We start from the raw sequence: 16,711 nt of genomic DNA on the forward strand, positions 1-16,711 counted from the left end.
TAGGCTTTCACTTTCTCATCCACATTTCTAAAAGTCCCTTACTTGGTTTCCCAGCATCCGTTTTGCTCACATTCCCCAGCACAACACCTTAAGTTCCACCAAAAAAATCATTCCTGGCTGGGCGCCTGGGTGGCTCAGTTGGTTAAGCGACTGCCTTCGGCTCAGGTCATGATCCTGGAGTCCCGGGATCGAGTCCCGCATTGGGCTCCCTGCTCGGCAGGGAGCCTGCTTCTCCCTCTGACCCTCCCCCCCTCATGTGCTCTCTCTCTCTCATTCTCTCTGTCTCAAATAAATAAATAAAATCTTTAAAAAAAAAAAAAAAATCATTCCTGGCTTACATATAACACCATCCTTCACCCTGAAATAAATTCTAACCCTCTAACAGGACACGTGTAAGGGCCCTCATGACTGGCTTGCCTCATCTTAGCCTCCTCGCTCTTCATTTATCCCTCAGACACACAATGGCTCCAGGCCAGACCAAATTATTTAGCTGCTACCTGAGCCAGTATGTTCTCATGCATTTCCGAGCCTTTACAGGAACTGTTTCCTTCAACTGGGTTAAATCCTACTGTTCTTCAAGTGAAAATTAGTGCAGGTATTACTGTCCATCAACAGTGTCACCCAATTCCTGACACCCACCTCTCCAACTGGGTGAGAACAGCTAGCCCATGTGCTTTCTTGACTAACCTGTAACTCTAAGTATTACGTGCCTGTGTGTCATTGCCCCCCATCCTCTTCCACACACACACACACACCAGACACAAAAGACTGCAAGTTCCTAACCCTACCTCATCATCTATGTGTTCCCAGCACAACGCACTACAGTACTAGAACACTCTGAAGAATTAGCTGAATTATGGTCTCTTGCTCATTTATGGAGACAGACCATGAACCCTTTCTGCGCACTCTAAGGAGACTGTCACTACCTCAGATGATAAGAATACATTAAGTATAAAATAGGAACAAGATTCTCCCAGAGGCATGAGAATCCAGAATCATTACAATGACACTAAGTGTTGATAAGACATCCCCAGCTGGAAAGTTCTAAAAACCAAAATTCAAGATTCCCTGCTCCTCCAGAAGATGTGAATGGAACATGGGATCTAATGTTAATGTTGAGCTTTTCAACCACATGTCTGGGGACAGTAAGAAATGTAAACTAACACCACTATAAAGATTCAATGTCGGGGGGGGAGGGGCGCCTGGGTGGCTCAGTGAAGGGTCTGTCTTCTGCTCAGGTCATGATCCCAGGGTACTGGGATCAAGCCCCACATCAGGCTCCCTGCTCCATGAGAAGGCTTTCATTTTCTCCCACTCCCACTCCCCCTGCTTGTGTTCCCTCTCTCGCTGTGTCTCTGTCAAATAAATAAATAAAATCTTCAAAAAAAAAACTTCAATGTGGGAACTCAAGCCACAGATCAAGGGTTTGATAAGCAATGCAGTGTATATTTTCCTAGGTCTTAGAATTTATAACAAGTGTTTATACCATGAATAATATAATTAAAGTATACATCTGATCATAATCATTAATGTGTCAACCAATCAATTTTAAGTGATTTAATTTAAACTTGTTAATTTTCATTGTTTGAGATCTTTTTTGGGAAAAGCAGGAACAGTAAGGATAGAATATGAATGTGCTTATATACCAGCTAAGTAACAGTAAACTAATAGGAAAAAGCAGAGTTAGCCAGAGAGAGACATAGGTAAACAAATGCCTATGTCCTACAGATGGAAAGCATGCACTGCTATGGAAGAAGGAGTTTCAGACCTTTGCAGCTTTGGCCTTCTCCATCTGCTGAAGCTGTTCAAGGGCAGGTCCTGGAGTTGTGGTGTCAAGGGGAAGATCCCATACACTACCACCTTCCCAAACTATAAGACAATAAGGAGAAAAGTGAAGGTTATCAGAGCTTACATACATGATCACATATCCACAAGCATTAATGAAAAAGCTGTTTCCCTGTCCCTGAATAAGCTCCATCATACATATCTGTGCTGCTTTTAGGTAGACTAAACTGCCAGTGGGCTCTGGTTTAAATCAATATCCTTCAACACATCTAGACGGAAAGAAATTACCAGGCATTTGCTGGGAAACTAATTTCATCCTCAAAAAAACCCTGTAAGAGGGGCACCTGGGTGGCTCAGTCGTTTGAGCATCCGACTCGAGTCCTGTGTCGGGTTCCACACTGGGCATGGACCCTGCTTAGGATTCCCTTTCTCCCTCTCCCGCTGCCCCTCCCCAACCCCCTGCTCTCCCTCTCTCTCTCAAAACAAACAAACCCTATGAGGTATTTGTTCATATCCATCTTTACAGATGAGTAAGCTATAGGTCATGGGTAGTTTCATAACATTCCCAAGGACACACACCAAGCACGCGGCCATGCCAGGATTTAAACCCCAGTGTATTAGATCCCAAAGCCCACAATATCTCCAGAAGCCATACAACCTCTTACTGCACGCCCAATAGAGAGTGGGGTCAAGAGAGGTGTATAACTGTGAAACTAGAGAGCACTAAGTAGTTGCATGATGCTGTGAATGTATTAAATGCCACTGAATTGCTCATCTAAAAATGGTTAATGTTATGTTATGTGAATTTCACTTCAAAGAGAAAGAAAGAGGTACAGCTGGAGCTGGGGAGGCCTCTGGAAAGGCTGGGCAGGTCTCACAAATGACAACAGGTCCTACTGACCTGCAAGGCAACACAAAGTCAGATGCAGGAGTAAACAAATAGATAAGGCCTTCTGAGTCTGCTTTCCTACTGCCAGCACAAGGTTTGCTGACACCACTTTCCAGCATTCTCTATTCCCTACACTATTTCTATACTATAAATTATTGGTTGTATAAAACGAATGGACTATTTGTAAAGGGCCTTGATCGTATCATACCCAAAGAAAGAAACTGTTTAATAAGGTACTTATAAATAGTTCCCCCAAAATTGGAGAATATTTTAACATCCAAACTATAAATGGCTACCAAGAAAAAATAAGGTACACAGAGCAGGGAAAGTTGATGAGGGATGATAATCAGTCCTTCTCCTGCTATAATCCCCAGGATCAGTGTTAGCAAGAGACTATCACCTGACAACCTTAAGGGCTCTAAGAAAAATCCATCAATGCCTATAGTTCCTGAGAACTGTCAACACCAACTATAACCTCTTGTAAGGACTATCCATGGTTCAAACTACCTACCTCTGCAGGTATCAAACCTTAAAATCCAGAAGTGTTCCACCAATATCAAGACTTTTTTAAAATCCCAGACCCAAATTTTCTAATTAGATGCAAAACGATCAGAGAATGAGGTAGGGTGTTCACTTTAAAGCAGGCTTTTTTCATCCCAAAACTTCTGGGTACCTATAGTGTTAAGCTATATATTAACACTTCACTCAAAAGAATAGGTGTTTTTACTTAAGCTTTTTTTTCTTTTTCCACTCTGGCTGGCAGAAGTCCAAAAACAATTCAGAGGACTTTTCCACACTGGTTAGAGCAACATAAAAAGAGAGGCTGATTCAAGTTCATGAAATTTATCTACTAAACACTTCTAGCAAATCCTTAACAATATATTTTCAATAATATTTTCAATCCTTTGCTGGGGTCTATTAACTATTTGTTAATATTCAACATAGAACGGTTCAAAAACTGACACATTTTTAAAAAATTGAACTATAAACTAAGAGTCTAAATCTTCAGAGCTACACTGAAGACCAAGCTCCAATTTTTACCTGTAGGCTGTGAGGCTGCTGGCTGAAGCTCCCAGATAGAACCAGTATCTGGCACCGACACAGACCTAGTTACTGAAGGAATGATGTTCTGATCAGATATTCTGCAAAAGGGAAATAAAAAAATCAACTTGTTCTTGTCATTTGCAAAAACAGATAAAGAGGAATTTCTACAGGATTGGTAGGATTTCCAGGCTATTTGTCCAGAAAACTCCTTCATTGTTTTAACTAAACTGTAACACTACCAAAATGTTTAGAAGAGGAACAAAGATAGAGGCCCAGTCATCATACTTCTGGAATCAAGGTACTAACAAATGTTGATTTCTAGATAATTCATATACCTATGGTCTTAAAAAAACTCAGAATATGTCAATAAGAGTAAAAGAGGCAGCATGTTATAATGAAAAACCCATAGACCATAAGTCAAAAGGTCTTCATTTTAGTTCTGTCTCTGAAGTTCTTTGTGTATTATGTCAACTGAGTTCTTTAGCCTCTCGGTGTATCAGGTTATCCATCTGTAAACTGGCACCTTACTGCCTAACGTGCCCACCTCACCCGCTGGGTTAGGACTGAAAAGAGAAATGTGGAAGGTTTTGGTTAAATTGGACAGTAAGGTTTTTAAGACGGTCACGGATACCTCTGAAGGAAGTACAGCAAGTACTGCCCTGAATGATAATCTGAAACTACAGAAATTTAAGACTTTTAGCATAATTTCCTTTTCCTCAGACTTATCTTAATGGCTTTTGGGTTCTGAAAAATTTTTACTCTGTGTGGTAGTGTGCGTATCTTTCCTGAGAGCTCATGGGTGAAAAGGAGATTAAACTTCTAGACTATAATTTTTTATTGTGGTTCTGTAAGAATACATTGCTTTTCCAATACTGTCATTATTCTGAGGTTCTTATTTGAAATTTATCCTCTATGAGTAAAAAGATCAAAAATGTTTTATTGCCAGCTTATTATTTTTAAAAGCTATATTCTGGTTTTACATACAATACACACATATGTGTCCTGTGTGGGTATTTTGATACCAGAGTTCACACATTATACTAAAATTTCCTTTCTTCTCTTTAATACACATACACACACACACACACACACACACACACGACACATCATGGAATGACCACCAACCTCATTTTCAGAGCCTGGAACTGCTGGAGAAGAAGAGCCAACTGTTGCTGCTGCTGCGAAGACAGGGCTGCTTTCTGTTGCTGAGCCAAAACCTGTGCGTACTGTTGTCTTCAAAAAGTAAAATAAAGTGTAACCTGTCTATGCACATTTAGTACACTTTACTGAGATACTGAAAGACAAAGGTCAGTCCACCACCCCCCAAAAACACCATTAGAAATAGCTATCAAATAAATCTTAACAATTCTTCATGATAAGGATAGTTACACAGAAAATTCTCTACTTCATTCTAAAAAGAACTGAACTTCTAGATAACATGCTCAAAGAGGACAGCAAAAAAAAAAAAATACAAAATGTCAAAAACTGTCAAACTCCCCGAAAATATCAGAAAGCAAGTGAAAAACAGATCTGAATAGCTTCTTTCACATGAAGCACCTTTCGCAAAAATAAAATCACTTGTATAAAAATTCTCAAAATTTATGTTTCAGCTTGGAAAATTTTAGGTTAAGACTTTTTTTCACGGGGGCTCTGGGTGGCTCGGTCATTAAGCGTCTGCCTTCCGCTCAGGTCATGGTCCCAGGGTCCTGGGATCAAGCCCCGCATCGGGCTCCCTGCTCCACGGGAAGCCTGCTTCTCCTTCTCCCACTCCCCCTGCTTGTGTTCCCTCTCTCGCTGTGTCTCTGTCAAATAAATAAATAAAATCTTGGGGGGGGAAAAAAAAAGATTTTTCTTTCCCCAACTGGATGAGAGGTAGAAAAATTTTTTTCTGTAAAGAGCCAGACAGTAAATATTTTCAGCTTTGCAGGCCACATACAATTATTCAATTCTGCCACTGCCGTGCAAAAGCAGCCGTAGACAACACACCAACAAACGCGTGTGGCTGTGTTCCTATAAAACCCTGCTCATGACAACAGAGATCAAGCCAGTTTGCCAATCTTTGCACCAAATGACAGCAAATCTTACTTCTTGTACCAAAGGGACACATAATCTAAGTGATTCTGCCATCATTCCACACCAATGCTAACAGTATAAATTTTTACTTCTTTCCTGCCCTCTCATCTATGTTTTTTCACTGTGGCATTCAAAGTTGAGCCATTTAGGAGGCATTTAATTCTTAAAATGCTTTTGTTTCTTGCTTTAGGAGCTAAAGAGCGAAATTCTAGTTATGTGTCATTTTCTGCAAATTTCTGGTATTTAAGAAGGTTAAGACCAAACTCCAGATATATAGTGGTAACATGCCACTAGCTAGGTGACTGAAGTATCCTATAAACTTTTAGTTCTCTGCTGTAAAAGGTGAAACTTGGGAGATTTTATCTAAAGGCACCTAGGGGCTCCTGGGAGGCTTAGTCAGTCGAGCATCAGACTCTTAGTTTCAGCTCAGGTCATGATCTTGGAGTCCTGGGATTAAGCCCCCCATCGGACTCTGCAGTCAGAGGTGATTCTGTGTGTCCCTCTCCCTCTGCCCCTCCCCCCCACTCTTGTGCACTCTCTCTCAAATAAACTTTTCAAAAAAATGTTTTTTAAATAAAGACACTTTGAATACTGCAGTGCACCCTACTGCGTTACTGCTCTTACTGTATTAAGAACTGCTGGTACTGAAGATGCTGCATCTGGTACAAGGCCGTGAGCTCCTGCTGCCTGGTCAGTCGTTCCTGGTCCAACTCCCCCTAGGAGTGAAGGGGTAGGGGAAGAAATACCACTGAACAAATTGCAAAGAGCATAAAAGCCATTTACTACATATTATCTGAAAGCAAACTGAATCTCAGACCTTCACTTCCCACCTCCCCTTTATGCTCCAAAACACTCAACTATTACAAAAACTCTTAAAAAGCTAAACAATGCCATCTAGTGGAAAAAGATGGTGTCTGCATTATAAGAGATTCCCTAGGGTGGGAAAGGGATCCTTGTTTCAGGGACTGTTCTCTCCTCCTACCCTTGAAGTTAAATGTTGTACTGTACTCCACAGTCATTATAAAAAATGTATTATTTCTCAATGTTAAAAGTGGGTGGCTCAGTCTTTAAGCGTCTGCCTTCGGCTCAGGTCATGATCCCAGGGTCCTGGGATGGAGCCCCGCATCGGGCTCCCTGCTCCGCGGGAAGCCTGCTTCTCCCTCTCCCACTCCCCCTGCTTGTGTTCCTGCTCTTGCTATCTCTCACCCTCTGTCAAATAAATAAATAAATAAAATCCTTATTTAAAAAAAAGTGATCTGGAGATCATGCAGAAATTAAGAGAAAGGGCACAAAGCTTTCAGAAAGGAGTAAAATTATGTTAATGTTAATGTTACAGTAGGAATTTGACAAGGGCCCATAATGAATACAGAGAGCAGCATAGAAGTATGTCTTGTTAAAGATGCTGAAAAGTTTTACATTAACAAAATATGAAAGAGCTTTGAACATTGTAACTTTCCAAATTAGGTGTTTCTATTGCTATTAATATATCATGAGTTAGAGGGGTGCCTGGGTGGCTCAGTCAGTTAAGTGTCTGCCTTCGGCTCAGGTCATGATCCCAGGGTCCTGGGATCGAGCACCACATTAGGCTCTCTGCTCAGCAGGGAACCTGCTTCTCCCTCTCCCTCTGCCTCTGCCTACCACTCTGCCTACTTGTGCTCTCGCTCACTCTCTCTGTCAAATAAAAAAAATCTTAAAAGTATGTGTATGTATGTGTGTGTATGAAGTTAGAAAAAAAAACTTTATGTTTCAAATAACATAGATGGAATTTAAATTCTGAAAAATTAAAACTGGAAAAAGAATGAAATGTGAAGTGGAAGATAATAGAAATAATAAAAGCATAAGGGTGACACAGATTAAGGCAAATCATTAGTGAATAGTTTATATCTTTATCGTACATAGACTATGCTTTGGAATAAAACACTGGATATACAATTTCTTGGGGTGGAGATCATTTGAAATTCAGGGACATTTTTCTTTCCCATTAAATACTGGAGGATGGAAGCTACACTTGGTTAATCTAAAATTTCTACATTTCGGGGCGCCTGGGTGGCTCAGATGGTTAAGCATCTGCCTTCGGCTCAGGTCATGATCCCAGGGTCCTGGGATCGAGTCCCACATCGGGTTCCCTGCTCCTTGGGAGCCTGCTTCTCCCTCTGCCTCTCTCTCTCTCTGTCTCTCATGAATAAATAAATAAAATCTTTAAAAAATAAATAAATAAATAAATAAAATTTCTACATTTCGGGTGCCTGCGTGGTTCAGTCCTTAAGCCTTCGGCTCAGGTCGTGACCCTGGAGTCCTGGGATCAAGTCCCACTTTGTGCTCCCTGCTCAGCAAGGAGTCTGCTTCTCTCTCTGACCCTCACCCCACTTGTGCTGTCTCTCTCTCAAATAAATAAATAAAATCTTAAAAAAAAAAACAAAACTACATTTCAAGGTATATTCATCATCAAGGTGAACTCTCTTCTTATCAGTGCTATTCAGGGCAACAGCAATAACAGCTGACAGAAGCAGAGCTTGCCATGGTTCTTCCCATAACTGAGGCTCAGCCCCTATAACTAGAAGTCAGGAAATGGGCTAGGGCAAACATGACAAGCTCCAAGGGATGAACTTTCAGCTCTGAAACATGCACGATAACCCATCCCAATTTCAGAAAAGGGAAATAGCGCTCAAACTTGGTATAGAAGTTAAATGTTTATACAAGAATACACAATTCATTTTTCTTTGGATTTATAACAGAAATGTCAGAAATAATTCCCCTCACCTAGGAATCATCACTGTTCTCCAAATTATACAAGGTCTCAACCCATCAGTGGATTGTGACATCAATTACTGGGTCAAGATCAACATTTATATGGAAAGGGAGGAAGGGAGGGAAGAAAATATGTGCATGGCACAAAATGCTTTGTGAAACTTGTTTCACAAATATACACATACAGTTATGAATGTACAGAGTAGTGATGTAAAACTCACTTATTTTACTACAGGCTGTGGCCAAACAAGTTTGATGGCCACTGTTCTTACCTATGAACCCGTATGACCATAAGAGAGTTTGTGTCCTATTTACCTTGATAGCATAAGAACCTACCAGAAGGCCTAGCACAGGCCTTAACTATGTAGCTGATGAATAAATCAATGGTGGCTGCTGCTGCAGTGACCCAGTGTTCACACTAAAGGTGTCTGGCTATGGCCACTTCTGACTATAGCAGCCACCCAACACTCCAACCTGAAGAAGGAAAAGTAAGGCACCCAACCAAAGCCCTCCAAAGGGAACTCTATAGGGAGAGGCCTAGAGGCAGCTGCAGAGGAGTAAGATTTCCCCTTCAAAGGTATTCCAGTGTCAGTGTACAAGGGAGGTTACACTGTGATCCAATTTTTAGTTAAAATGCCAGTAACTTATATTAAAAAAAAAACAAAAAACATATTCAATTCAAAATACTCCAAAGCACTAGAATTTTTTATTAGTAACATTTATTTGCTTTAAGGTAAACCTACAGGGGCACCTGGGTGGCTCAGTTGGTTAAGTGACTGCCTTCGGCTCAGGTCATGATCCTGGAGTCCCTGGATCGAGTCCTGCATCGGGCTCCCTGCTTGGCAGGGAGTCTGCTTCTCCCTCTGACCCTCCCCCCTCTCATGTGCTCTCTCTCATTCTCTCTCTCAAATAAATAAATAAAATCTTAAAAAAAAAAAAAGGTAAACCTATAATTTAGGAACTTTATGAGTCAGAAAGCAAAAGGCAAAAAGAGGTAAGGGAAGGGGAGGAGAGGAGAATGTGCATTCTAATTAGAGGCAAAAAGGAACTCAAAAAAGTCAACTTAATTGAAGCACAGCAGATAAAGTTAAAAGCTCGAAGTGAGCTTAGAAAAATAAGGAGCCAGAATATGTAGGACCTGATAGGCAAAACAGGATAAGATGTTGTTTTTTATTCTATACCTGCTGGGAAGCTACTGAAGGATTTTGTTTCTTTAGAATTTAGGGGTGGGGGGGATGGGGAGGTGGGGGGAGTGGGGTTGAACACAGGTATTTGAATTTTGAAAAGATCGTTATAGCTAGGTATGCAGTCTACAATCCAGACTGCCCATTGCCATTTCAATTACTTTAAAAAAGTACAGTTTCTTCCTCATTAGATGCAACATCTGGGTTGTGTTTACAAAGAGAAGCAAGGGTTTCTGCAACTAGTATGTGTTCTGGATGAGCTATAAGGTACTTACCATATGAGGAGGGGGAGCTGGACCGGGAGAGAAGGGAACCCTTCCCCACATTTTCATGATATCACCAAGAGGTTGGAAGCTTTCATCACATGCTCTCTTCACCAATAAAGACATAGTAAAATAGCCGGCCTGAAACCATTCCGCCATCTCCTGATTATTGAAGGGACCTATAATAGTACCAATTAAACAGAAGGGCAATAAAAATTCTTTCAGACTGAAAAGGAAAAAAATATTTCCTGAATCTGATCCTTATCCAGAGGTACACCTTGTTCAGGTGACACCTGTCAAATATTTTGTACAATATTTTAATTTAATCCATCTCCAAAGGTAGTAAAAATAGGCTTCTAACTAATAAAATACAACAGAAATTATTTTGAAATAAGACTTCTGTCTATACATCCCAAATTCTCTGTGGGGCTTTAATTATTTTAAGGAGCATAAATGTCTACATCTCAATCTCTACAAATTCATTTATCAGAAATGTATAATAAAACTGAGAAGAGTATGTTTGTTACTTTATATTACTAAGGCATAAAGAATATAAACATGTAAGGCTAAATATGCTTTCCTCTAATTTTCATTTTCTGCCAGATTATTAAAGGTTAGTAAAGTATAAATAATAATCTATTAAATTAAGATAATTCACAATTGATTTACCCAGGTATGACTAAATCTGGCTGGAGGCAGGGGCGCAACGACATTCTCTAGATGTTTTTACAATTAAAAATCAAATATTTTATACATAAAATTAACAAATGCACTCTGATCCATAACCATTAATTAATTCATACAGCAACTATTTACTGAACACCAATTATATGGGTCTAGGCAGTGGGAATACAATACTAAATAAAACAAATCCCTAGAATGTCCAATTCTGGGAAGACGGAATAGATGTACTTATCCCTGCTCCTCCTGCTAAATTCAACAAAAAACCCTACACATTATATACAAAAGAAGACTCTGAAGAGTAGGGAGAAGGCAGACTGGCTAGAACCTTGGGGCCTAAGAAAACACATAGTGGTGAATTCCCTGACTTTTCATTTTACCTCATGTATCCCAGATTTGGAGCAGAAGCAGCCAGTAACAAAAAACATGACTCAATATGTACAACAATTATATGCTATCTACAAGAAAGTCATTTCAAATATAATATAGGCAGGTTGAAAATAAAAGGATAGAAAAAGATGTATCATGCAAGCATTAAACAAACAAACAAAAAGACTAGAGTGGCTATATTAGTATTTGATAAAGCAGACTTCAGAGCAAAGAAAATTACCAGAGACAGAGAGGGATATTATATATCAATAAAGAGTCAATCCACCAATCCACAAGAAGACACAGCAATCGTAAAAGTGTATGCACCAAAGCTGTAAAAATATGTGAAGCAAAATCTAATAAAACTGAAAAGACAGAGAAATCCCCAATTACAGCTGAAGACTTCAACACCATTCTCATGACAACTGACAGAACTAGACAGAAAACCAACAAGATTATAGAGCTCAACAAAACCATCAATCAACAAGGTCCAATTGATATTTATAGAACGGTCCAAGGACAGCAAAATACACATTCTTTTCAAGTACCCAAAGAACATACAGCAAAAAGAACTATATTCTGGGCCAGAAATAAATCTCAATACATTTTTTTTTAAAGATTTATTTATTTATTTATTTATTTGAGAGAGAGAGAGAGAGAAACAGCATGAGAGGGGAGACGGTCAGAGGGAGAAGCAGGCTCCCCGCTGAGCCGGGAGCCCGACGTGGGACTCGATCCCAGGACCCCAGGATCATGACCTGAGCTGAAGGCAGTCGCTTAACCAGCTGAGCCACCCAGGCGCCCAATCTCAATACATTTTTAAGAATTGAAATTATATATCGTGTGTTTTTCAACCACAATAAAATCAAGCCAGAAATCGTTAACAGAAAGATAACAGGGAACCAAACACTTGGAAACTAAACACACTTCCAAATTAACCACAAGTAAAAGTGGAAGTCTCTTGGGGGCCTGGCTAGCTCAGGCAGAAGAGCATACAACTCTTTTTTTTTTTAAGAATTTATTTATTTGACAGAGAGAGACACTAGCGAGAGAGGGAACACAAGCAGGGGGAGTGGGAGAGGGAGAAGCAGGCTTCCCACTGAGCAGGGAGCCTGACACAGGGCTCCATCCTAGGACCCTGGGATCATGACCTGAGCCGAAGGCAGACGCTTAATGACTGAGCCACCCAGGCGCCCCGAGCATACAACTCTTGATCTCAGGATCATGAGTTTGAGCCCCACTTGGGTGTAGAGATTACTTAAATACATATTTTTCAAAAGTGGAGGTCTCATGAGAATAAAAAAAAATACACTGAACTGGGGGGTGCCTGGGTGGCTCAATTAGTTAAGTGTCCAACTCTTGATTTTGGCTCAGGTCATGATCTCAGGGTTGTGAGCTCAATCCCCGCGTCAAGATCACATGCTGTGCATGGAGCCTGCTTAAGATTCTTTTTACCTCTCCCTCTGCAACCCCCTCACCTCTCTCTCTTTAAAAAAAAGGCCCCGGGGGGGGCACCTGGGTGGCTCAGTCGGTTAAGGGGCTGCCCTCAGGTCAAGTCATGATCCCAGGATTCTGGGATCAAGCACCGCATCAGGCTCCTTGCTCAGTGGGGAGCCTGCTTCTCTCTCTGCCTGCCGCTCCCCCTGCTTGTGCGCGTGCTCTCTCTCCTCCTCTCTCTCTCTGCCAAATAAATAAAATCTTTAAAAAAAAAAAATACACTAAACTGAATGAAAATGAAAATATATGTATCAAAATTTGTGGTACCACAGTCAAAGAAGTGCTGAAAGAGAAATTTATGGTACGAAATGCTTACATTAGAAAAAAAAGTCTTTCAAATCAATACTGTAAGCACCCACCTCAAGACCCTAGAAAAAGAAAAGCAAAATAAACCCTAAGAAGGAAAGAAAGAAGAGCAGAACTCAATGAGACTGAAAACAAAAAAATAGTGAAAAAAATCAATGAAACAAAGCTGATTCTTTTAAGAGATCAATAAAATTAACAAATCTGTAGCAAGACTGACAATGACAAAAGAGAAATGAACAAGTGACCAACATCTGGAATAAAACAGGGGCTATTACTACAGAACCTGCAAACATCAAAAAGAATAAGGGAGGGGGCCTGGGTGGCTCAGTTGGTTAAGCGACTACCTTCAGCTCAGGTCATGATCCTGGAGTCCCGGGATCGAGTCCCACATCGGGCTCCCTGCTCAGCGGGGGGTCTGCTTCTCCCTCTGACCCTCTTCCCTCTCTTGCTATCTGTCTCTCATTCTCTCTCTCTCAAATAAATAAATAAAATCTTTAAAAAAAAAAAAAAGAATAAGGGAATACTCCAAATAACACATAGATTTGACATCTTAGATGAAATGGATGAATTCATCAAAAAACACAAACTACCAAATCAACCCATATTAAATCAGGAATTTAAATAGCCCCTGTAACTATTAGGGATATTGAATTTGTAATTTTAAAATTCCAAAAAAACAGGGCATCTGTCTGACTCAGTGGGCAGAACATGTGACTGTTGATCTCAAGGTCATGAGTTCAAGCCTGGCCCATGTTGGGCATAGAGCCTACTTTAAAAAAAATCCCAAAAAAGAAGTCCCCAGATGTTTTCACTAGGAAATTCTACAAAACATTTAAAGAAGAATTAACACCAATTCTAAACAGTCTTCCAGAAAAACAGGAGAGGGACTAATTCCCAGTTCATTTTATGAAGCTAATTATCACTCTGATACTATAATCAGACAATGAAGATACCAAAAAAACTACAAAACAACATCCCTCATGAACACAGACACAAAAATCCTTAACATTACCAAATAGGATCCAGCAATATATAAAAAGAGTTATACAGCATGACCAAATGGGGTTTACTCCAAGGATGCAAAGCTGGTTCAATATTCAAAATGCAATCAATTTAATCCACCAAAGTTGCTAAAGAAGAAAAATCACAGGATCCTATCAACAGATGCAGAAAAAGCATTTGAAAAAACCAATACCCAAACTCTCAAAAAATAAGGTACTTCCTCAACTTCATAAAGAGCATCTATAAAAAGCCAGCAGCTAGTATTACACTTAATTATTTAAGACTGAATGTGTTCCCCTTAAGATAGGAACAGAGGAAAAACAAGGCAAGTATGTCTGCTCCCACCCATCATATTCAACACAGTGTTGGAACATATAAGGCAACAAAAGGAAATAAAAGGCATAGATTGGAAATGAAAAAATAAAACTGTCCCTACTTATAGATGACAGTAATGTCTACAAAGAATATCCTATGGAATGTAACAACAACAACACACTCCTAAAACTAATAAATGAGCTCAGCAAGGTCAGAGACTAAAGACAAACATCCAAAATTCAATTCTATATAGTAACAATGAACATAAAGACATTGAAATAAAATTTACAATTACTCAAAAAAAAAATCAGGTAGATGCAAATTTTTTTTTTTTAATTTATTTATTTGACAGAGAGAGAAACAGAGAGAGAGGGAATACAAGCAGGGGGAATGGGAGAGGGAGAAGCAGGCTTCCTGTGGAGCAGGGAGCCCGATGTGGGGCTGGATCCCAGGACCCTGGGATCATGACCTGAGCTGAAGGCAGACGTTTAATGACTGAGCCACCCAGGAGCCCCTCAAGTAGATGCAAATCTAATAAAAGCATGTGTAGAATCTATGCTGAAAACTACGTAAGTTCATAGATTGGAAGACTCAACATGGGAAAGATGTCAATTCTCTTGAAAATGATATAGAGGTTTAACATAGTTCCTATTAAAATCTCAGCAAGATATTTAAATATAGATTTTTGAATACAATTATATGGTAAATATAGATAAGACTATTCTAAAATTTATATGGAAAGGCAAAGGAACTAGAAAAGCTAAAAACTGTTTTTATAAAAATAAACTAGGAGAAAAAAAAAACGGGAGGAACCAGTCTACCCAATTTCAAGACACTATATAGCTACAGTAACCAAGACTATGGTATTGGTGGAAAGACAGACACACAGATCAGTGGAACAGAATATAAAGAACACAGAAACAGACCAACATAAATATGCCCAACTGAATTCGGACAAAGGTACAAAAGGAATTCAAAAGAGGAAAGATGGCTTTTCAACAAAAGGTTCCAGAGCACCTGGACATCTATCAGCAAAAAAAACTCTGATCTAAGTCCCATTCATTACACAAAAATTAATTCAAAATAGATCACAGAGTTGGGGTTCCTGGGTGGCACAGTCAGTTGAGCAGTCTTGGTTTTGGCTCAGGTCATGATCTTGGGGTCATGGGATCAAGGCCCCCATTGGGCTCCCCGCTCAGTGTGGAGTCTGCTTGAGACTCTCTCTCTCTCTAAACTAAATAATAAATAATTAATTAATTAATCTTTCCAAAAAAAATCACAGATTTAAATGTAAAACAAAAAACTAAATTATTTTGGAAAGAAAATTTTGGGATCTGAAGCTAGAAAAAGAATTCTTCTGTCTCAGACCTAATACCAGAAACAATCCATAAAAGGGAAAAACTGATCAACTGGACTTCATCAGTATTTAAAACTTTTGATCTGTGAAAGACTCTGTTAAAGAGGATAAAAAGATATAGACTGGGAGAAAATATTTGCAAACTACATATCTAATAAAGGACTAGTATCTATATATAGAAATCTCAAAACTCAAAGGTAAAAAAAGTAAACAATCTAATCAGAATATAGGTTAAAAAACATGAAGAGGGCACCTGCGTGGCTCAGTCGTTACGTGTCTGCCTTCAGCTCAGGTCTCCCTCTCCCACTCCCCCTGCCTGTGTTCCCTCTCTCACTGTCTCTCTCTGTCAAATAAATAAATAAAATCTTAAAATAAAATAAAATAAACTATGATATACCCATATCAATGATGTACTTCTCAGTTAAAAAACAAAAAAACAAAACAAAAAAAACACAGGGGCGCCTGGGTGGCTCAGTCTTAAGCATTCAGGTCATGATCCCGGGGTCCTGGGATCGAGCCCCGCATCGGGCTCCCTGCTCAGCGGGAGGCCTGCTTCTCCCTCTCCCACTCCCCCTGCTTATAGTCCCTCTCTCGCTGTGTCTCTCTCTGTCAAATAAATAAAATCTTAAAAAAAAAAAAAAAAACCCTACTGATATATGTAACAACCTGTATCAATCTCCTGAGAATTATGCTGAGTAAAAAAAAAAAAAACATTTTTCCATTTGATGGAAATGGATTCCATTTATGTAACATCCTTGAAATGACAAACTATAGAAATGGGGAATAGATTAGTGGTTGCCAAGTGTTAAGGAGTAGATATGGATGGGAAGGAAATGGATGTGGCTATCCAAGGGCAACATGAGATGGAAATGTTTTGAATCTTGACTATATCAAAGTCAATATCCAGGCTGGATACTGTACTACAGTTTTGCATGAGATTACCAGTGCAGGAAACTGGTAAGGAATACATAAAATCTTTCTTACAACTGCATGTGAAGCTACAATTATCTTAAATTTAATTAAAACACACACCCATGTGTTTTAATTAAAACAGAGTCCTCAGTATTATGTTGAGTGAAATAAGTCAAACAGAGAAAGACATGTATCATATGATCTCACTGATATGAGGAATTCTTAATTGTAGGAAACAAACTGAGGGTTGCTGGAGTGGGGGGTGGGGTGGGAGGGATGGGGTGAC

General features: G+C 39.6%; 1 protein-coding gene across 7 annotated transcripts in view; it reads right to left on the reverse strand.

Annotated features, from left to right (window-relative positions):
- GIGYF2 (GRB10 interacting GYF protein 2) overlaps positions 1 to 16,711 on the reverse strand; it is a 137,192-nt gene that overhangs the window by 34,792 nt on the left and 85,689 nt on the right. For all 7 annotated transcript variants that reach the window (XR_014143328.1, XM_006739590.3, XM_081813382.1 and 4 more), the window contains 5 exons: positions 9,999 to 10,165; positions 6,416 to 6,507; positions 4,844 to 4,951; positions 3,716 to 3,816; positions 1,769 to 1,869 (listed from right to left, as the gene is read on the reverse strand). Coding sequence is in view for 6 of the 7 variants with exons in the window: in XM_006739590.3 (XP_006739653.2) it covers positions 1,769 to 1,869; positions 3,716 to 3,816; positions 4,844 to 4,951; positions 6,416 to 6,507; positions 9,999 to 10,165 (569 nt within the window). In the remaining variant the exon portion in view is untranslated. The remainder of the gene's footprint in view (positions 1 to 1,768; positions 1,870 to 3,715; positions 3,817 to 4,843; positions 4,952 to 6,415; positions 6,508 to 9,998; positions 10,166 to 16,711) is intronic.

The sequence above is a fragment of the Leptonychotes weddellii genome, chromosome 3 (assembly GCF_054177405.1).
Source record: "Leptonychotes weddellii isolate Sample4059 chromosome 3, ASM5417740v2, whole genome shotgun sequence".
Taxonomy (NCBI): domain Eukaryota; kingdom Metazoa; phylum Chordata; class Mammalia; order Carnivora; family Phocidae; genus Leptonychotes; species Leptonychotes weddellii.